Here is a 23,761-nt window from a genome sequence, read left to right as displayed (position 1 = left end):
GTGAAGGTAATGTGGAATTGGCATGCTATTTATAGGGCTATTTGTATAAGTTGGACACCGAATTAATATATGCAGTAACTAAGAATTCAAGTTTCACAAGGCAAGAGCTGGAGAATCAGATCGAGATTAATTTTAATTTATATATTTGCACACCATTTCTATTTCTGCATGATTTGTAGATTACTATATCATTTTCCTATCATTCTTACATTACTTGTTTTTCTGATAATAAAAAATAAGATCATGAAGACACCTTTTATTTAAAAATATATATATAGGCAATTATATGTTTCTGTGATGATATATTACAAGCACGTGGAACTTGGACGTGCACGACATGCAAATTATTTAGGTGTTATCATATCTGATAAATGATAATATTGTGATATTATCGCAGCCAACATGATCAGTGGGGAATGACGGATGCAGACCATTTTTTTACTTGAATGTGAATATATATATATATATATATATATATATATATATATATATATATAATAACATTTATTTTTCACTCTCAAAAAAATTAGTTTTGTCCTTTCTAATTTTTTTGGCCTACATATTGTGTGTTTTATAAAAAATTATAATATTTTTTCTATAAAAAATAATTTGGTAAACGAAGGATATTGCATTTTGTCTTTTTCTCTTAAACAGATACAATCGTTTCAAATCCTCTTTAGTTTTAGGTTACATGCATTCTGTGAGTATTGATTTTAGTTGCGTTATTTATATTATGTCATATACTAGTATAATAAAAGAAAGTTCCGTCGGTAGAGGAAGCTAGAAACCGCAGTCAACTAGAACTTTTTATTAGATATAATCAGTTTTTTTTATTAATTATTACTTTATAGATTATAGACTAATGTAATATAATAACTATAACTATTAATTGAAAACGAGTTATTTGAATTAAGGAATTGGACAGCAATGATCTGTTAGCCCTAGCTTGAACCGAACAACAATAATCAGTCCTTTGATCCACCACTATACGACGCTGCTACCACATCACTACCCTCTCTAGTTTCTCCATTATTGCACCTTCATGATCACACACACAACCTGGCACGCCACCTCATCTCTCTGAGCTTATTTCGTGTCTCTTTGGAATTTTGTTATAAAAACCATAAAATATGATCATGTTGGTAAATGCCTATATATCTTCCGTAGTTTTGACTAAAATATAATAGTTTCGTTGCTTCCAATTGGAATCCAAATACTCTGTATATCTTCCTCATTTTTTCCATATTACTTCTTAATCTCTAAGTTTTGAAGATATATTATACGCAAAAGATTTAGATAGCTTCATAACAAGCAATAATTGGGCTTTTGAGCTTTTCCCTCGAGCATACCGTGCTTCACGTGTTATGCTGCTATACTCATTACAGTGGCCCATGTGCCAAATTTACATATGATTTTTTTCCTTTTTTTTTCGTTTCTTGGTAAGATAACAAAGTTACGATTAAGTATAAATAAAGGAAAATGATGCATGCACACCACTATATTAATTGACACCTAAGGATAGAAGAAAAGATATATAAATATAATTAATATGATGATGTAATATATTAAGAGAAATGTTAATGTTCATGTTTGTGATGTTGAGGTCTCTATATAATTAATTAACTGGTCATGAATATTAAGATTGATCATTCATCATCAGCGAAATGTATGTTTTATCATTCCAATGTAACAATTTGAAGAACCTACTCGGATACAAATAAAATTTCAGTTTAAATTCAAAAAGAACATATACTAGTATTATTTTTGTTTTCTTTCACTTCGATCAAATAGTGAGGAAGATAGTTAGTGATAATCGGGGAAAATAATTGGAGTGGGGACACGAATTATACCTATATATTATATTAGCCTTTCAATATACTCGAGTCATCATTTTATATAAAATTAATTTGTTTTCCCTCAATCACCACTTTAGTCATAGTTTTATTATATGTGAAAATCAAATATATTCAATCAATTGAGTTAGAAGAAAAAAAGAATATTTTTTTAAAAAAATAACAAAGGAAAATATGTAAGAAAAATATATTTTTGAATTGATATTTGTTCTAAAAAAATTTAGTAGTAGATCATATCTCTAATTTTATTCACAAAATTAATAATAAATATTTTTTAAACTTATTATTTATTAAATAACTATTTGTTAAAAGTTAAATATTTAAATAATTATATAAAAATTAAAAATCCGGCCTACCCTTTTTTACACTCTGAATTCGACCTCATTGATCTCTAATCACTGTTATGCCTAAATAAAATTTCGGAATACTAAATATGTTGCAGAAATTTTGACGTTGTGGCCTAACTTTACATATTTTTGAGCTTAATTACAATTTCCCCCTCCAATTAATTATTTTCTGATTAATTTTATCTGCCAACTTTTTTTCACATATTTTGTCTCCCACGTTTCAAAATGTCATAACTTTTATATGCAACACTTTCGAATTCTGATGATTTTGAACAGCGCCTAAACATAAGCACTTGGAAAGTTAGAATTATATATATATTTTAACATGCAAAATGACAATTTTTAATTGACATTATTAATAAGTTCTAATTTCTTTTACGCCCGACAACTCTATAGTCCAACATCTCCATAGTGATTCATTAAAGAAAATAAGCATCGAAACAGTAAATATACGGAGTTGTTGGAAATAAAAGAAACTAAATATATTACTAGTCACAGTTAAAAAGTATCATTATGTTAAAAAATAGTTATTTTCAATATTTGTGTTCATGATAATTTAAACAGCCAAAAAAAAAAAGTGTTAATATCGTTCATGATCCAACAGATATATAACAAAAAGAAAGAATTCGTAGCATTTAAAAAATGAGGTAAAATACATTAAAAAAATAAAGGACAAAATTTGCAAAATAAAAACAATAAATTGAGGGTAAAAAATATAATGAAATCATATTTTTATCTCGAGTAGTTATGTAGTCCCATCACTTTGTAAAGAAAACAAATGATGCAGCAATTATTGGCGCAAAAAATAAAAAAGGAACATACGACTTGTATGGGGAAAATAAAAGGCACTATGATCTATGCAATTATGGATTGAAATGTTTTATCTTCTTTTTCTGGTTATTATGGATTGAAATATTACTTTTTTCCGTCCAATAATAATTATTATATAAAAAATAAGTTATAAAATGATTGACATTTTAATTTTTTAATATAATATTGAGTGAGTTTATTTAAATTTTTAAAAATTAAATTTAAAATAAATCTATTTTAAGAAACAGATAAATTTTTTTTTAAAATAAGTATAACATTATTTAAAAAACAATTTAGATAAATACATTAAAAAATAAAAAAACTATTTATTTTATTAAATTAAATATTTATTTAATAAAAAAGTTTAAATAAACTAATCTAATATTACTCTTTTATTTTTATTTTTCTCATAATATTAATTATTAGTCATAAAAATTATAAATAAATTATTAATAATAAAATTAATTGTATAAAACTATTAGCACTCTTTTATTTATTTATTATTTTTTCCTAATATCTGAAGGAAAAAATTTAAGACGAGAACTTTATTTTGTGACACTTCTAGTTTATATCTCATTCCCTGTATCCTCTGGCCATGGGGTAAGATCAATGACATGCACGTGAGTAAAGTAAAAATCTAAAAATAATTTTATTGTTTTCATTCTAATGTCCTGTCTCACTTAAATATGATACAGCCACTAGTTAATTTTGCTTGGTGGTTCACGTTACACGTTATTCTGATTCTCATATATAAAATAAAATAAGATATAATTAGATATAGTACGATCCTAACTCAAGGATTTAGGGGTACATTCAGCAATTCCTGAGCCTTCAAGCTTTAAGAGTTCAAAGTTCAGAATCAAAATAAGTGTGTGCCATGAAATTTAAAACATGAGTTAAAAACACTTATAAGAAAGGGGAGCTACGCACGAGCAAGAAGCAACACAAGGAGGAGCAAAGCTTTTTCACTAACAGAAACCAAACACATACTTAGAATATACACACTCACAATCTTTTTTTTGAACTGGTACGCGAAGGAGTCAAGGAGAGATCCATTTATAGGAGAAAATGAACAAATTTTTTTTCAAGTTTCTCGCCAGTCAAACTGGCGAGACCGGCAGAAGCGCTAGCCTGGAGGCATGTCGCCACTGTGTCTGGCGAGACAGGGTGCAACTCGCCAGTCAAACTGGCGAGTCCAGGTGACACGAAATCGCCGCTGATATTGGCGATTTTCCCTCCACGTGTTGCTGCATGCTCAAATCGCCATTGCTGCTGGCGTTTTCTTTGGAAGTTCACGTCAAAAACAGACCCATCCCAAAAATTGTTTAGAAAGAATCCCATTTTGAGAATTACTTTGTAAAAGGACCCCTTCGGGGGAAATTTGCCATTATAAGATGATGCTCCCATTTTGACCATTACAGAATCAAAGGAACTGAATCTTACGAAATAAACAAACAACCTCTCCAAGTTTGGATCCCAATTAATTATATCGATAGTAGACACCTTTTTTTTAAAGGAAAACCTCTCCAACTTCATTGTTTAAATGACTTTATTAATAAAAGCCATTGGTTTAAAACTGAATCTAACACGTTTACATTGTAGATTGTGGCAGATCAAAGTCTTCGTCACGATGCATGCGTCTAGTTAATGTCAACCCACTACTTAAGTTTGATTTTTAACTTGTTAATTCTTAAATTAATTAATGATCATTTCATTAAAAAAAATATGAGTAAACTCCATTTTTCTCTTTTTAATATTCTTATATCCTGATTTTTCATACAAGATCTGACATTATTAATATCTGTTGTTCAAGCAACATGATTGATCTCTACCGTGAATATCTGGTCTTCTACAAGAATAAGAAAAATCTACAGTAGATTTTAAAAAAATGATATTTTAATGTCTCTTTGGACAAAACTAGAAAAATGATTAAATAATTATGTATTAAATTATTTATTTCCTACATTTGCAGGAAATGATAGTTAAATTAAAATTTAAGTGTACACTCAAGTGCTGCCGCGCGTGTTTCATATATATCATTCTCCGACTTCGAATAACTTGAGCGTGTAGACATGTTACAGGGGAATTCTTCAAATTGAATTGCAACCAATTGCTATGTTGACAATGCAAAGTAGTATAAGGAAAATATTAAATATACACTTAGTTTTTCTTTTATCTCACTGTCAACCCACATTTTTCTTTCAGTTTCTTTCTTCATCTTCAATCACATTTGCATATCTATCCGGTATAAGGAAAATATTAAAACCCACATTAAATAATTACATATATCAATTAATCTTTAACTAATTAATTATTACTAGTTTAAATGTGCACCTGTATTTTAAAAGTATAATAAAAATATGATTTTATTGTTTTCATTCTAATGTCCACTCTCACATGAATATGATACAGCCACTAGTTAATTTTGCTTGGTGGTTCACGTTACACGTTAGTCTGATTCTCATATATAAAATAAAACAAGATGTAATTAGATATAGTACGATCCTAACTCAAGGATTTAGGGGTACATGCAGCAAGGCCATAGGCCATGTATCTTCAGCGTGTAAGAATAGCTTTATAAATAGATAGCCAATTCCACATTACCTTCACACCAAATCCATTCATCCAAGTTCCAAGATGAAGATGATTCACTTTCTTTTCCTCTTTGCTCTTGTCTCGTTCACTTCCCATGCTTCTGTCAATGATTTCTGTGTAGCAGACCTAAAAGGTCCAGATAGCCCTTCAGGCTATCAGTGCAAGCCACCTAACACAGTCACAGTGGATGACTTTGTGTTCTCTGGCTTTGTAGCTGGAAACACCACAAACACTTTCAATGCTGCATTAACCTCCGCATTTGTTACTGATTTTCCAGGTGTGAATGGTCTTGGTGTATCTGCGGCACGGTTAGACATAGCCAAAGGTGGATCAATCCCAATGCACACACACCCTGCTGCCACTGAACTTCTAATAATGGTGGAAGGTCAAATCACTGCTGGTTTTATGACCCCAACTGCACTTTATACCAAGACACTGAAACCTGGAGATATTATGGTTTTTCCACAAGGACAGTTGCATTTTCAGGTTAATTCTGGAAACGGAAAAGCCACTGCTTTTCTGGCATTCAGTAGTGCAAACCCTGGAGCACAACTACTTGACCTTCTGTTATTTGGCAACACCTTGCCTTCTGACTTGGTTGCACAAACTACCTTCCTTGATGTTGCACAAGTCAAGAAACTTAAGGCTCGTTTCGGTGGCAGAGGCTAGGAATATTATTGCTCATGAATTTATTCCTATCTAATGTTTGTTGCTATTTATAGTCCATAATAATGCCTGTGTATGCCCTTGCCTTTTCCATTTCGATGTTTGGATCATGTACTTAAAATTGATTAATCTATGTATTTATATATTTTTCAAGAATGATATCTTACTGTATCACTTGTTAGCAAGATGTGTTTTGTGCAGTAAAAAAAAGTCCATTGGTATTACTATCTCCGGTCCAAAAACTATTGATATTGGTTTTATATATTTCAAGTTTATTATTATTTTTTTACATATATCCTTATTTAATAATTGATATTAATTTTCAAATAACTACTTCTATAATATATAGATATATATAAAATAGCAATTATTGAGTCCTCGCATGCACCGATTGCTACCAGCAGGGTGCTAATGCACTAATAATAATGGTAAATGGTCAAATCACTTGCTGGAATTATGATACGCACAGCACTTTTATAAGAAGACACTGAAACCAGGAGATCTTATGGATTTCCCACAAGCCACAAGGACTGTCTCATCTTCAAGTAAATTATTGTATGGAAAGGGAAAAGGCGCAATTTGATCTTCCTGTTATTTGGCAACAACTTGCCTCCTAACTTGGTTGCACAAATTAACTATATGTACCTTCCTTGATGTTGCCCAAGTATAAATTTGTTTATGGGTGTTGAACTCATCAACTCATAGATAGTGTTTGTTCTAATTAATAATCACTGTCAGCAATAAATTTGTTCGCATGGGTATGCTTCGTTTTCATATTTTTATTAGGCGGATTCCAAACTTTATGATTTCTGGGTTTGATCATGGCTAGATAATGATGCTCGAGAAGATAGTATGACTTTACACTCTACCTTTAATTTACCGACGAGCGAAAGAACAAGAGAGGATAGGGAGAGAAAAATGTAAAAAAGAAAGACAGAGAAATGGATATATATATATATATATATATATATATATATATATATTAATCTCGTTGACTTAATAATCATTTTAACATGGGTTGTTTCAACTTATTTCAAGTAAAAATGGAATTGAAAACTCCATCATATATGATTGAGACGATTCTTTTATGTGCTTTAAGATGTTTAATTACAAGTATTAATTACACCAATCATTTAGTTATATTTTTACTTTGAATAAGTTAGACAACTTCAACGCACTGGTTGAAAAATAGCATTTTACAACGACTTTCTCCAGCGGTTGTTGAATAATTGATGCAAAACATGATGTGGAGAAAAAATTTCAATTTAAAGTAACTTTGTTATATCGACTGCAATTTAACCGATACAGAAAACGACTACATCAAGTTCATTTTCACCTTAACTCGCGCCCTCAATGATCTCTCTCTCGCGAGTCTCACTCCACTACGCAACCTCATCCTCGCTATTGCTGGTCAACCTGTAATTTATTTATTTATACAGATAGAATGTAATGTATATATGTATGCACGTGAGAGTGAGAGTTCTTACACGCCAATGATCACTTAGGAAAATAAAAATGTCAATTAAAATTTTGAGTGTAGAGAATGTTCAAATTAATTTATATTCATTTATTTTATGTATTCCAATGCAAAACATGTAGGTTTTGAATGTCATACTTTGTAACCACACAAAACATGAATGAACTCTTAAATTAGTTTTTACTCCCTCCAATTTAAAACTATAATTCAAAACTGTAGATGTATAAGGTTAGTACACAGCTATTAAAAATATTAATTGATAAAATTTAGATTAAAATATCCGTATTTAATCATGTCGTTGGAATTATCATTATTAACCATAAAAATTTGGATAGTGAAAAGGCTAGAAATAATATTAAGTGGACATTCTCGTTGAAAAAAGGATAGTTATTGTTGTACATCTTGGATAACAAAAAATATTTAATGCAGTAATAATTGTAAACAAGATTATAATTGGAAAAAAAAATTGCAAATTTAGTTTTGGGTTTGTAAACATTTATAATTTTGGAACAAAACAAAAATGCTAAAAGATGTATAGTTTTGGAATAGAGAGAGTATACTCCTTAAGATTTCTATTATAAGAAAAAAAAGACATATTTTATACTTATTAAAAAATTAGATAATTTTATTAAATTATATCATTTTCAATTAAAAAAATAAACACTTTTTTTAAAAAGGCTTAAATATGTTGTAGCATATTTAATTTTTGTGTTTATTTTCTAATAAATTTTAGTTGTGTTAAATTTCTAAAAAAATAATACTTTTATTTTTTATTTTTAATATTTTATTTTATTCTCTAATAAATTAATGAATTTTCATTTATTTTTCAATAAATTAGTATTTTTATTATTATTATTTTGTGTCATCATTATCATTTTTTGGGTTTAGAGTTAGACGCAGGGGTTCTACTACTTAGTTCTCGTTGGCCCAATGGGTCAGATGCAAAAGATCCGTAACCTATGATATATGATCCAATGCCCATCTTACGCAAAAGCACTATTGATTGATAAGATAAAAACAATGTTTTTTCTTGCCTTATTAATTGAACCTCCCTTCTTGTATGCTGCAGTGTGCTTTCCTTTAAAATATAAACAGTGATTGCTTACACTTTCTAACACATTTTTTTACAATTGATTAAAATTTACAAAATTATAAGTTAAACTTGTTGAATAAACAGTGAAATCCACAAGTTTAATTTTTTTGTAATTTCTATCGGTAATTTTTAAGCGAGTAGATACAATGTGTTGTTAAATAATGGACTGAGTGGTATAATACAGGTTCGTTTTCGATAATACGAATTAGATCCATTGATTTGCCATTCTTGGTTTTGATATAAGATTAGGTTTTTGTGGAGCTTCTTTATATACATTGAGTAACTTCAATTTTTATCAGCTGCTAAAAGTGATCGATCTGTTGTGCAATGTGCAAATATTGACTGTGTGATTGGTGTGCTATGTAAGATGTGATCGTAAAAACGTCTACAGGTTATAAGTCAAAACCTTGACCTTCTCTACAGTACACGCTAGATCCAATTGTTACCAAAAGTCAATGCAAGTTCTTCTTGATCCTGTCAATTGATGGAAACAATTTTTTTTTCTTAAATACCAATTTGATCCTTATAAAACATTTTAATTTTAATCTTTCAAAGATTTTTATGTAAATTTTTTTAGAAAACTTATGTAGTAATGTAATATTATCAATTATTTTAAACTGTCTAACATTTAATATTATTATATATTAAAGATTTTTTTACCGAATTATATTTTAAAGACTCAAACTTAAAATTATTAGTTAAATTAGAACTATCTTAAATTTTGGTGGTTCTATTCTAATAATTTAAATTATGAATTTTCTATTAATTTATTTTACAGATGAAATAAGTAGTATTTCTTTATTAAGACTTGAGGTATTATATGTGCTAGATCCGAAGCCCCCAAAAAGTGGCTTAAAAAGGACTTCAGTGTTGGCAAAAAAAAAAAAATAGCAGGAAAGGATTGACTAAATCTGTCGGGATCCGAAGCACATTTGATTTCAGCAATGATTAAAATAGAGCTTTTTTATGAAGATAATTAAAATACAGCTAGTACTATTTATACCGATGTAAATGTTTCACTCCTGGACTTTATAATGTTTTTCTTAATCAAAGTATTTGTCTTGAGACTAATTAATCTTTCGAGAGGTAGTGAGATCTATTTATAAGATTAATAATTTTTTTATACACAAATTATAGATCGAACATATAATCACATATTTAAGTAATAAATAATTTATCAATCATATCACATCATATTAATAATTTTATATTTTTCTTTTTATCATAAAACTTTTCTATGAAAAAAAACATATACCATCTTTTTTTAAGAGAAACATATACTCTCTTTATGAAAAAGTACTTATTATTATTTTATATTTTAATTATTCTTTTATATTTAATATTCTAAATTCTGTAATTATTTTCCTTTGCAAATACAAATTAAATTTTCTTATACAATTTTCAATTAAAAGCAAAATTCTTATTTATATTATTGATCAAATATCAAATATTTGTAGATAATAGTATGCATAAATTGATTATATAATGAAATTGATGCTTCTAAGCAATTTATGTTTGTGTACTAAAATAAAGTATATTTTTAAGCTGATTTTTTATAACACATTTTTAAAATGATTTAATCTTACAGTTTATTATCTGTTGAAAAGTTACACCAATCCTCACCTTCTCCTTCTAAATTTTAAATTTTTTATTTGAATAAATTATGCATATTTTATACAGATTAAGATATTTTAACTTTTCTCAAATCGATTATGTATATTTATTTATGATTTTAAATATTCGGTGATTATCAAGCAACGTCATTTTTATTAGTGACTGAAATATTCAGTGACTACCTAGCGACTAAAACATTTGTCTGTCACTAATGGCTTAGCGACCTGAATTTCCATTTATTTCAATCGTTGCTAATTAAATCATTGTGCGATTTTCTACATTTAGCGGCTGATATTATCGGTCTCCAATGAACTTTTTTTGGTAATGTTGTTAACGTTTGTCATAATCACTTTAAAGGTTACCTATAAGATGATTTTTACTTAATTGATGATTGAAAACCTTTGTATTGATATGTATTAAAATTAAATTGTTACTATTATACTACCTTGCATGCATATTTTTTTTTATCTTCCTTACTTTTTTATTACATCGGGTAATTGTACTTACCCCTTTTTTCTGCTCTTCTTTTTTGTCATGCATTCTCCTTATAATGCATGTAAGCACTTGAGGAAATAAAGATGAATCAGAAAATAGAAGAAATAGAGTGTGTTTGATTTGTATTTTAAAAATATATTTTTAGTTTTCAAAAATTAAAAATAGAAAAAGTTGTTTGATGGATGAAAACAATTTGTCCTGCTCTACAACTTTTATGGCCATTACTTATTTTGCAACTCCGAAGTGTCAAAGTCCGAAATACATAATTCGTGTTCTCTCTGCATCCAAGCAGCTTCTCTCCCATGTCGTTATTTTGCTGCCATTGAAAAGCGAAAAGGGAAATAGCTCCCAATTGTTGTTTTTCTATTTTTTAAAACACTTGCTTTAGAAATACAGTTTTTAAAAATCAATGGACTTTAGGTGATAAATCGATTGATAAGTAAAGTAGAATTGTACTTTTAAAAAATCGTTATTTTAAAGCAAAAGAATGATAATAAACAAATCAAGCAGGCCCTTAAATTTTGAGTTCTTGGCTTTATTTGGCTTATTTGCAAATGTACTACACAAGACTCGTACATGTGATACTATGAGACATCATTCTTGAAATAATAATGATATTTGGGCATTCTTTTTAAATAAATAACTATGTGATACTCTTTTTTTGCACATCATTATTCTTATAAACCTATCACTTATCTCTTCTCTTCTCCCATCTCTTTAGGTGTTGATGAGTATTTGGGTACTTACCAAACATTTTCCTTCTTGAAAAATTTAAGTAACATAATTAAAGATATAAATAAGTAGATAAATACAACTATTATTACTCTATTTTCCAACATACTCCCTCAACATAAAGGTGTTTTTTTTAGTAGAACAATCTTTCTCCATTACGAAATCTTCAAACATGGAAGTGGAAAAGGCAAATGGCATACACAACATTATTGACTATATGATTAGAAATAAACATTAGGAAAAGATCAATTCATGAGCAATAGAAGCTAGCCTCTACCACCAAAACGAGCCTTAAGCTTCTTCACTTGAGCAACATCAAGGAAGGTAGTTTGTGCAACCAAGTCAGAAGGCAAGCTATTGCCAAACAACAGAAGGTCAAGTAGTTGTGCTCCAGGGTTTGCACTGCTGAAAGCAACAAAAGCAGTGGCTTTTCCCTTACCAGAATTCGCTTGAAAATGCAAAAGTCCTTGTGGGAAAACCATAACATCTCCAGGTTTAAGTGTCTTCTCATAAACAGCACCAGGTGTCAAAATACCAGCAGTGATTTGACCTTTCACCATTATTAGTATTTCACTAGCACCAGGATGTGAGTGCATTGGAACTGATCCACCTTTGGCTAAGTCTAACCGTGCTGCAGATATGCCAAGACCATTGACTCCTGGTAACTCAGTGACAAATGCTGGTGTTAATGCAGCATTGAAAGCGTTTGTGGTGTTTCCAGCTACAAAGCCAGACAACACAAAATCATTCACCGTGACTGTGTTAGGTGGCTTGCACTGGTAGCCTGAAGGGCTATCTGGACCTTTTAGGTTTGCTACACAAAAATCATTGACAGAAGCATGGGAAGTGGATGATAGAAGAGCCAAGAGGAAAAAAATGTAAATCATTTTCATCTTGGAATTGATGAACTTCGATGAATATGGATTTGGTGTGAAGGTATAATAATGTGGGATTGGCTAGTTATCTTATTTATAGGGCTATTTGGCATAAGTTGGAGAGTAAACTAAGAAATGGCCATGCAGTTACGTAGAATTCAAGTTCCACGAGGAAACAGCTAAAGTCAAAGCAAGTTTAATTTCATAATATATACTAGCACACCACTCTATTTCAACGAGACTTATCTATTATATTAATTTTACATTACTTCTTTTTTGGATAATAAATATTGTAAGATGAAGACAATTTTATTTCGCAATATAGTATCGTCCACTTTTTCTCTTGGCTCTTGTATAATTTTATATTAATGCAATTATGTAGTCTTAAGATATGTAAACTATTTAACTATTTATCCTTTTCAATTTATTCTCTTTTTATTTTTAATTTAAATTTTTAAGAAAATGATTAATAATTTAAATAATTTTATATCATGACAGTTTAATTTAAAATATAATTTATATATTTAAAAATATTTATTATATAAAAATAAATATTTATCTTACACTTGTTTTTATAATAATATATGAAATGCACGTGGAACGTGGAGTCCATTATTGTACCGTCTTGATCACGCACAGTCGCACTCAACTTGGAGTGACACCTCATCACTCTGAACTTATAATGAGTTCGTTTGAATTTTCGTTGCACAATAAATTTATGTAAGGTAAATTTTGCCTACGGGATCCAAATACCTTGCTTCATAACAAGCAAATAATTAGATTGGATAATTAATTGTTGAATAATATTTAAATTTAATCTTTAGCAGAAATGATTTACTTTACTTATCTATTGACACTAAATTTCAGATTAGTTAAAAAAAATTCTTAATGATTGGAGGATTAAAATAAAAAAAAAATGACAAGCAAATAAATTTTTCTTTAAAAAAAAGCAATTAATTACCAACTAAAATAAATAAATAGCAATCATTAATTAATTGGGCTTTTCCCTCTATCACACCCACCTTCACGTGCTGTGCCATAGTTGTGAACTTGTGATTTTGTATTCTTTTTTTTTTTTTGGTAAAACTAACAATGTTATGATTAAATAAATAAATGGAGGGTATGTTCTATAATGATTATTGAGGAAATTATATGTTTTTAAAAAACATAACATTTTGAGAAAGAAAATTTATTTTTATAATTATTTATAAATTATTAAGATGGGGAAAGGAAAAGAATAGACAGGAGAATAATATGAAGAAATAAAAAAAGTGACACCATTATTAGGTCATGTAGTGTTTATTTCTTGAGGCATTATGCTAGACCCGAAGCAGCCCACCTCAACAAGGCCCATTTTTCCTGTACAGTGTACACCGTGATTTTGGATTCAGGAAGGTTTCAGCTCCAGCCCCCCCAAATTTTACACACACTTTTCTATGTATTTTCACAATTTGTACAAAAAAATTCTGCATCTGAAAAATAAAAATACATAGACATATGTATATGCTCTGCTATGTAATTTCTTCAAACTAAAAAAGAAAAAAGAAAAAATTTATCCAGATTATGAAAAAAAAAAAAGGTATTCAAATGAAGAGTTTAGTGTGTGTACATCATGTGGCTTATTTTTTATTTTTTAAAACTCCACGCATGAGTTATCACTCCTTTGGAAAAGCTATGATGGGACTTGGGAGGGAAAATAAGAGAAAATTAAGCAGTACTAGTGAGTATATTTATATTTTAAATTTTAAAGAAACTAGTTATATTAAATATACAAAAACAAACCATTCGAAAGGACCAGCGTGTAGCCTAGCTTTTGGATAGAGTTCCAATTGCATGTGATGCCTTTATCTTCAGTCGCATTCCAAGCTTTGGTCCAATGAATGACAACCATTCTCACTTGTAAAAGGAGATAAACAATGACATTATTGTTACAAGTCGGAGAACCTGAGATTTTTAATCAAGCAAAACGATACTTTTTTCTCCGAACTTTATTTCAAGCTTTGCTTACGTCCCACAATTATATTTTATTTCATTTGTCATTTCTTATGTTGGAAATTTGGCTTGTTTGATAAGAGTTTTAAAAAAATGCATCACATGCTAGTTGTAGTTGTGCACTTCTATCCACATAAACATGTTAACAAATTTCATTTGAGAGATGTTGATGAATAATCAAGATAAGTTTAATAAATTTTAAAAAGAAGATTAAGATTAGTATTTAAACATTTTACAATTCCACGTTAAGATATATTGAAATATCCTAATTCTATTTTTGTTGTTTCCTTGCTTCCCTGTTTTACTTTAATTTCCTTAGATTGTTTGATCATGTTATTTAGTTTTCTTACATAATTTTATTATAGTCTTTAAACATTAGAGATCGATTCAGATTTTGTGAATACAAATAAGTGTACGAAATTGTTTATCTTAATTTAACTTAAGAGTCTATTTTAGATCTATCCTCATGTCAGATTTGTCTACACTTTAGATATCTTTTCCTAGACATGAGAAAGTGTTGTTATTGGGCTATCTTCATTTGTCCACGCTCCATGTGTCCCTTCCTAGCGTGAAGGAATATGTTGCAACATCACATCAACTAGAGGTATACAATGTAACCTTTATAAGACTCATGCAATTCTCACCCGAGCCGGTTTTGTACAATGAATTAGGTCTCAAATTTAAATTCTAAAAAATATAATAGAAACAATAAAAAAAATTATTTTATATAAATAATACTACATTGGCAAACAAAATAAAACAACATATTTCGAGACGTGTGGACAACTGTAATAATTAAAACATGCGTGATAGTAAAGGACAAATAGCATCCTTAGCCCGACATGTATCAACCAGGGAAAATGTGGATAAGACTCTCAGGCAACATTGGCAAACAACCCTTCTTAAGATAGCAATACTCAAATCTCAACACATTTTTAGTTTTGGAACAGAGAAATGGAAAACAAAAATCAAGCACGAGAGTTTATTAAATTACTTCACATTAACACGAGCAATTCAATGACCATGAGACCTGGACAAGTCTAATGAATTTATTTTTTTATACGTAAGAATCAAACATAAATATTAAAGGATTTAAAACTAGTCACTCACGTAGCTCAGTCAATTGAGCTGGACAAGTTTAGCGAATTGAAAGCACAAAAGTAATGAATTGAGCAAAATAATAAGCAATTATTAATTAACCATAAGGCTAGCCTAGCCACTACCCCCAAGAACACCCTTAAGCTTCTTCACTAGGTCAGGATCAAGGAAAGTGGTCTGTGTCACCAAAGGAGTGGAGAAGTTGCTGGCAAACAGTGCAAAGTCAAGGATTTGGAGGCCAGGGTTTGCACTGCTGAAAACAGGAAAAGCAAGGGCCTTTCTCTTACCAACAGCAATTTGGAAGTGCAACAGCCCTTGTGGGAAAACCATGAGCTCTCCCTTTTTCAGCACCTTCTGATAAACTATGTTACCTGAAGATATGAATCCAGCAAGGATGTGACCTTGAAGCACAATGAGTAGTTCATTGGCACCTGGATGAGTGTGGAGTGGGATAACACCACTAGGACCAAGGTCCAACCTTGCTGCAGATAGTTCAAGGCCATTGAGACCTGGGAATTGAGCAACAAAAGCTGGGGTCACAGCAGCATTGATTATGTTTGTGACATTTGCAGCTTCAGCTAAGCCAGTGTACACAAAGTCATCTGAAGTGACATTAGCAGGTGGCTTGCAGGGGTAGCCTGCAGGGGTGTCTGCACCTTTGAGGTCTGCCACACAGAAGTCTTGGACAGTGGCATGGGAAGTGGATGAGAGAAGGAAAAGGAGGAACACAATGTGGAGAAACATCTTGTGTTGGTGGTGTGAAAAATGGGAATGTGGGAATGAATGGTAGGCTACTCTACACAATGGTGTTATATATATTGAGGTTTGTTGCAAGTTGGAGGCCTCTGAGATAATGCCCATGCAGCTAATAATGACAAAGGCAAAATGAGAGCCAGAGTAACACTTTATGGATTCTATAGAACATTCCGGCTGATAAGGTCCCCCCACTGTGGGATCAGACAGAGACAGAAAATGAAAAGTTGTTTTCATAATTAAACCATTATTGACACTTTGGTCTCATATAATGATAATTATAAGATAGGAAATTTCCTCAAGAGGTTATCTAGTGGCCACTACTTACTTGTTACTACAAAAGCTTTTCAAAGTGAAAAATTTAGTTCTAAATGATATACTTAAAAACATCATTTTTTTTAATTTATTCACATGTCATTTTTAACTCCTTTAGATCTAGGGTAGAAACTAAAAAGGATTAAAATGATGTGTAAAAATTAAAATGATTAATTTCTCAAAATAATAATATTTACTTAAGGTCTTTCGATATATATTTTTCCTTATAAAAGAACTACCTACTCACCTATTTAAAAGAACAAAATTATCTACTAATTATTTAGGTCGGGTAAAGATAAAGTTGAAGTAATTAATATCAATCAATCTACATCATGTAGTTATAACAGCCACAAGTGTCATATCAAGCAGTTAATTATCAAAAGGTTCAGAGACGAAGCAATTATTGTTGGGTTGGAGTCGGGGAGCACCCAGTTAATAAAGGACTAACAAAAGAGTAGTAGTTATATGAGTTACTTTTACGTATTTTTCATTAAGCTATTTACTAATTAATATAAAACTAATAATCCACATTTAATTTTCTAATAATCATTTTTCCTAATTTTGGAGAATTGAATGGTATTTTGAGACAGCTAACGCAAGACTATAGCAGAAGGAGCAGAAAATGAAACTTATTAGAATGTGGTCCAAAGTCATGTGGGAAGGATAGGAAGCCCATGAACACGGACATTTGACAGCTAAAAGCTTTGCTGTTCTTTCAATAGGAACCATGTAAATGTGTGGAAAAGAGAAAAGTTCTTCTTGCTAAGATTTCTTATCACCATCATTTGGCCGGTATAGAAGACCTTATGGCGTAATGAAGGGAACAAAAATAGTCTGCATTACCAGTTTGTCCTTTGTAATGTTAGCTTTTGGCATGGACTTAAGGTTTTAACATTCCAATTAATTATAGAGCAGCATTGGAAAATATTGGAATAGCAGAGAATTTTGTTAATACTCTTTATGACACCTTCTTTTTAATATTTTTTTATTATTGGATAGAATTTATTAAAAAAATATAAATTTTAGTAGATCTCCCTGTTTTTCCTACTTTAAGAGTGGGACTCACCAAAATTTATAATTTCTAATAGATTATAGTCAATAATAGAAAGTATCAAAAAAAGGATTGTTGGCACTCGTCCTAGAATAATATTAAGGGAATAATTAAGTGATCTTATAATTATATATGGTTGAGGTTTTAAAGGTATCATATAAACAACAAAGAACTAGCAGTTAATTAGTTTTTATTTTCAACTGATATTAAGGCCGAAAAATTGTTATTAACTTATGTCACATTTTTATATGAAGGGTAACTTGAAGACAAGGTAGAAGTTAACAAAACACTGCAAGATTAAGATCTTCTTCTGATACATAGAATGAAGAATCTCAGATGTTTACTGAAGTTTCATTTTCACTATTCACTCTAATCTGCCACTTTGAACGAGATTTTTTCCCTTGATTCCTTTGAACTTTTATTGGACAACGACTTGGCCATAAATCTAACAATGCAAAATGAATGATGGATGATCATCTTCCTCACACTGAAGCGTATAGTATTTATCCGTCTTCCCAATAGATTCCGCTGTTACACTGTTTTTAACAGTTTTCCTTGATGTCCCTCTAATTCTTATCAAAAGGGTAAACCAAAGAGGAAAGAAATAGTGTGGTATTTCACTGAAACCCAAATATGGACGATGAAAAAGTACAAAAGCTCTGGTGAAAATTGGAAGACAGAGAAACCGCAAACAAGTTACCATTGATACATTGTTCTTTGCTTAAAAAATTAGGAACAGAAATGTTGACTTTCTATGGAAACCAAAACTATACAACAACAACAACGCCTTATCCCACTAGGTGGGGTCGGCTACATGGATCAACTTCCGCCATAATGTTCTGTCAAGTACCATACTTCTATCCAAATCATTAAGTTCGAGATATGGAAATCAAAACTATATGGACAGAAAAATAATTCTACTAAATGACTATCGAATGATTAGTCCTTTTTTGTCAGCTGCTTCTACAACCGTAATGTTTGTGGAAGCAAACGCTGGTTTGAGTTTGGACTTTTGAATGTCATCCCACAAAAATAGCTAGCTGATATATAGGAAGGTCCCTGTCAGGATTCTAATTAGATGCCCTAATTGGTTTTCGAGCCAAAAGTGGATGGTATTACATGAGTTACAAAACAAAAAATTGCATCAAATTTAGAATACAGAAATTGAGACAATCGATTTTGTGAATCATATAGAATTATTTCAGTTTAACTAATAGTTTTTTTTAATAAAAAAAAATAGAATAACACAAGATGTGCCAACAAGAACACCAGTACATGATACATGCCAGCCTCGACGGTAGTACCATGACTAGTTGTCTTAGGTTTGAACCCAAAGAAAAGAATGCTTCTGAATTAAATATCGCGAGTGAGAATTATGCACCCATAATAATCCCATGGGTCTGGAGCAAAATTATCTTCGTTGCATGATGTATGTAATCTGTAATAAAAAATAAAAATTTGTTTATACACTCCTTGAATTGTATATACTTTGGATGGAAAGAAAGATAAAAGAAAGAAAGAAAAAAGGACCCAGTAATATAGACAAAAAATATATATATTTTTTTTTAAAAGTATACCCTCGCTTATATTTGTTCATGCATATTGAATTATAGGACCAATATATGAACATTCTCATTTTATCTGCATTTATTGTTTTATTCTTGTTATGCCCCATTTGTGTTTTACAATCAATCATACTTTCTTTAATTGTCATTTCCTAGTTGAGCTTGTAATTATGATATTTGAGATTGAACACCGTGCATGATAGGTCAATCACCCAACATGGTATGTCACCAAAACATGAATTACACTTGGATATATAAGTCCATGTTAGTACATTGTTAACCAAAGTTATGCTTGCACAAGTCAAACACATTCCTTAGTCCGGTGACACAATCACTAGGGCTAGGCTATTAACAGAAAACAATTGTTATATTAAGAAGTATAGTTGATAGGTATTCGGTTAGGACAAGAATTCCATAATCATTCTCATCAAATAGTTATCCGGCCTTAGGTTACCCATAATCTACCCCCACAAACATGTGATTAAATCGAGATAGAGCAAATTGAATTGATTAAGGGTAAAGGGGGGAGGTTTAGGCCACTTAAATCCTGATTAAGGAAGAATTATGTACCTAGATGGTAATCCAAGCACGAAAGCCTACAATCTAAGGCTCACAAAAACTTATATAAATAAAAAGGAACCCCCAAATAATGACTACTATTCATTTGATGTGTATTTTATTGTTTTAATTATTATTTATAGTCAAACTCGAGCAATTGAAATACCTTTTGCAGATATTCTTCTTCTTTGTCATCTTATTTGGTACATGAAGAAGACAAAGTTAAAAGGTAGGATCCCTCGACAAGAGGAATCCCAATAGTATTTGACTATTATTTAGTAAGAACAAGAAGTCTAAAATTCAATGATCATTAACAAATATCTATAAGTTTGATAATAACAAATTAAATCTCTTATAATATGATTTATTCCGCTAAAAAAATTAGCAAACTAATAATTAACATTTGTTGATAAAAAATCTCCTAAACCAAGAGAAATATGATCTATCCATTATCAAAAAACATATATCTATGGTAAATGACACTCTACTCATATGAAGGGTTCATTACATGTAAACCTAATTTTAATGTCTACTTTAATTATCTTTGACTTCTTCTAAGTGATTGACTTCAACGTTCGAGTACTTTTACATATATTACCACCCACACCACACCAAAAGGATAAACAACGTAGCAAGGGAGAGACGTCATCATCATTGTAAACTTCATCAACCAGTACCTTAGATTTTTATAGGTGCATATCATTTTTAAAAGCACCTTTTTTACTAAATATAGTTCCTTTGTAATTTTTATTTCTCATTTAATTCCTCTGAATATTATGAGTTTTTCTTTTAATTAATCTTTTTAGCACGAGTTTGAAGTTTCTTTACCAAATAAGAAACTCATCTAGAGGACCAACTAAGGGGAAGAAAATTAACCAAAGAAACTATTTGGTAAAAAAAACAAAGAAAAACAAAACTATTTCATGGAAAACTCATTTAAAAGAAAATTAAAAAGATAAAGTCACAAATTTTTAAAGCATTAAAAACTTAATTTAACCATCAATCTTTATATCAACAGTCTAAAGCACAAATAAAGAAAATAGTGAGCTTGGATTATTTTACCGTAAAAATAAGTTGAAGTTTTTACCATGAATCGATGATACTGTATGAAAAATGCATGCTGAATATTTTTCATATGCTGTTTGCATGTAGAGGGAGGGATTTCGGCTGTAACTTATAACTAATAGTCATCTCGGGATTCTAGCCCCAAACTTATAATTTTAAATATCTAATTTCTTCCTATAGTTATAGATACTTAGAAGACACGGATTAAAGACATTAAAAAGGATTGAAATGAAAAAAACACTGATTTACAAGATGACAACTTAATGCAATCAATTCTGTTAAAAAAATGTTAATGAAGTAAAAAAAAAAAGATGACAACTTATTAATAAAAAAAAAGTTGATTTGGCAACCCGGAAGTTGATTGAGATTTGAGTGTGGTTAAGTATCGAAATTCCGGTCCATAGCTTCTTTTTTTTTTTAAGGGTTCATAGCTTTTATCAGTTTTATGTAAAGTTTTCATTTTATTAACAAATAATATGGGCTTAGAGTAATGAAGTTTCCAAAAAATTCATTAAATGGTGAGATGCAGTTAATTAGCTAAAGTAAACTTTTAATCCTTATGTTCTTAATTATATATTCAATTTCACCTCTTGATTATCATTTAAGAGTTTAATTTCATCTTTTATACTTTTAAACTGAATTATAATAATTATTTTGAAACACTGGTCATTTTAGGTTTTGGGACAGTGTCTCAAAATAAAAAAATTATTATTATCTTAGAACCACCATTGTCTCACTTAAAAAATTTAAAGGACTGAATTTTAAAAAAATGGAACTAAGGGATAAAATAAGTAGATTGATCAACTTATAAAAAATAGGTACTCGATGGTGTATAATCAATTGGTACTTATATACTAATTAACTCACTTATAAAAAAAACGAATGAAGTTACAGAGACACTTATTTATTTGGTAATAGTTAAACAATTGTGATTGAGGAAACCAAATAAAAATAGCTTAAGAAAAGGGAAGGAAATAGATAAGGGATAACAATGAATTCTAATATGGATGGTTAACATTATTATACTAGCAAAAACTCAAGTTTTAATTTCATAAAAAAAATTACATTTCGTTAGTGAAAATACATGGGTCTGTGAGATTTCCACAACATATCTTGCATTAAATGATGTAGTCAAATATATTGTTTATGTAATTTTGCTATTTTTTAAAAAATATATTGTTTATACAAAAATGGTGGTCCCACAAGGTAGGAGGAGAAGAAAGAGAGAAAAGAGTAGTTGGTTTATTATTAGTATTTATTCATATTACTAAAAAAGAATTAAGTTATGGGTATTCATTTATTTGGTAGTTGAAGTATTCTGATTCAGGAAACCAAATAGAGATAAGGTTAAAAAAAGAAAAAATAGATCAGAGATAGAGATAGAACCAAAAATAAGCATGAAAGACAAAATGTCCCGTAGTAAAGAAATTTAAAATTTCAACAATTACATAGCGCTCATTTTGACTTGTTTAAATTATAAATAAATACATTTTAATAGTTCATCATCTTACCGTCACAACAGTAAATTTAAGTAGAATTCATAGATCGAGCTGGGACATTGTTACAACTACAATATAAATAATAAATAGGGTAAACTAAACTCTATCCTAGTCGAGTAGTCGTAGAAATTTTGGTAGTGTACTCATCATGTAAAAATCTGATCACTAATAAACCTTAGAAATAAAATAAAAATGTAGGTTATATTAACATATCTCATGTTTAAAGATCAATATTATTGATATTTCTTCAGTAAAAATAAAATATGATTCATATTTGTAAACCTTTAGTATTATCAAGAATTCCATATATCCTAAAAAAGAGAGCTCCACCTTAAATTTCTCTAATATGGAGCTTATGGTGATCATGTAATATAAATAATACTACTATTTTGAGAATGACTTCTGACACCCCTAAATATAATGTCCTAGGTACACCGCAGAGCTAAAGAAAAGTACAACTATAAATTTATTATGGAGATAGGATATACAACGAGATTATTTATGGCTATCTGATGTAATGATATTTTTAGAATCGATCACGTTTTCTTTTTCTGTTACTCAAAACCATTAGCATACAGACTAGTACAAAACAAATGAAAGTGGGCGTGGATGAAGAAAAAATGAAAATTGGAGTAAGTAGTAGCATCGAATTTGTGTAATTAAAATCAATTACTGCAATATTTATTACTAATGTTTTGGAATAGATTATGTGATGTTAGTACAGTAATTATAAATTTTATTTATTTTTTACTTCATCTGATTTTGACCTTATTTTTTTCACATTATTGATCATAGTTATTATTATTTTTCTACATGTTTTTATCTCTTTTCCTCCTCTAATCCATCTCATTTTTAAAGTATCTTTAATTTATATTTTTTCGAAACATAATGTACCGTCACTACCGTTGTTACTCCACTGACTGAGCTTGGGTAAAAGTCAGAATTGACTCAGGTGCAGTTTATGCCCACCTCTATCATACTATAATTCTGCTCTGCAGGTTTGGCTTAAACCTTGCGAGATAGCAAGGTTATTGTGCTCATGAATCATATATTACACAAAAGGTTACATTTTAAAAAAATATTTTAATCATTTGGACTTATTTTCATTAGTATAATCTTTATCTAAAGGAAATTAATTTCTTAATATAGACATTGATATACTAGGCTTAATTATGTCAAGTGCGATGACCTTATTATCATGGTTTTGCTATAAACTAAAAAGATAAGTCCTTTTTTCTTTGGCTATTTGTAAGATTTTCCATTCACCTCTTTGAATTCTTATCAATAAAAGTATATGCTTTAAAAAAA

At 29.8% G+C, this 23,761-nt stretch overlaps 3 protein-coding genes across 3 annotated transcripts; 1 reads left to right on the top strand and 2 right to left on the bottom strand.

The window, feature by feature from the left end:
- The first annotated feature begins 5,544 nt into the window (after nucleotides 1–5,544).
- On the top strand, nucleotides 5,545–6,498 carry LOC114418173 (auxin-binding protein ABP19a-like). The gene has a single exon (XM_028383394.1). The coding sequence runs from the start codon at nucleotides 5,648–5,650 to the stop codon at nucleotides 6,272–6,274; it is 627 nt and encodes a 208-aa protein (XP_028239195.1). The 5' UTR covers nucleotides 5,545–5,647; the 3' UTR covers nucleotides 6,275–6,498.
- Nucleotides 6,499–11,747: 5,249 nt separating this feature from the next.
- LOC114418761 (auxin-binding protein ABP19a-like) lies at nucleotides 11,748–12,634 on the bottom strand. Its single transcript, XM_028384262.1, has one exon. It carries the CDS (start codon nucleotides 12,573–12,575, stop codon nucleotides 11,949–11,951), a length of 627 nt encoding a protein of 208 aa, XP_028240063.1. The 5' UTR covers nucleotides 12,576–12,634; the 3' UTR covers nucleotides 11,748–11,948.
- Nucleotides 12,635–15,504: 2,870 nt separating this feature from the next.
- On the bottom strand, nucleotides 15,505–16,446 carry LOC114418172 (auxin-binding protein ABP19a-like). Its single transcript, XM_028383393.1, has one exon. The coding sequence runs from the start codon at nucleotides 16,389–16,391 to the stop codon at nucleotides 15,762–15,764; it is 630 nt and encodes a 209-aa protein (XP_028239194.1). The 5' UTR covers nucleotides 16,392–16,446; the 3' UTR covers nucleotides 15,505–15,761.
- Between the last annotated feature and the right edge of the window lie 7,315 nt (nucleotides 16,447–23,761).

This window comes from Glycine soja, chromosome 7, assembly GCF_004193775.1.
Source record: "Glycine soja cultivar W05 chromosome 7, ASM419377v2, whole genome shotgun sequence".
Lineage (NCBI taxonomy): Eukaryota > Viridiplantae > Streptophyta > Magnoliopsida > Fabales > Fabaceae > Glycine > Glycine soja.
The sequence above is the reverse complement of the archived record's forward strand: the minus strand, read 5'-3'. Positions and strand labels throughout refer to the sequence as shown.

What these genes read in the sequence shown, in the direction of transcription:
- LOC114418761 (XM_028384262.1), bottom strand. Translation starts at nt 12,575, where the DNA reads ATGAAAATGATTTACATTTTTTTCCTCTTGGCTCTTCTATCATCCACT.
- LOC114418172 (XM_028383393.1), bottom strand. Translation starts at nt 16,391, where the DNA reads ATGTTTCTCCACATTGTGTTCCTCCTTTTCCTTCTCTCATCCACTTCC.
- LOC114418173 (XM_028383394.1), top strand. Translation starts at nt 5,648, where the DNA reads ATGAAGATGATTCACTTTCTTTTCCTCTTTGCTCTTGTCTCGTTCACT.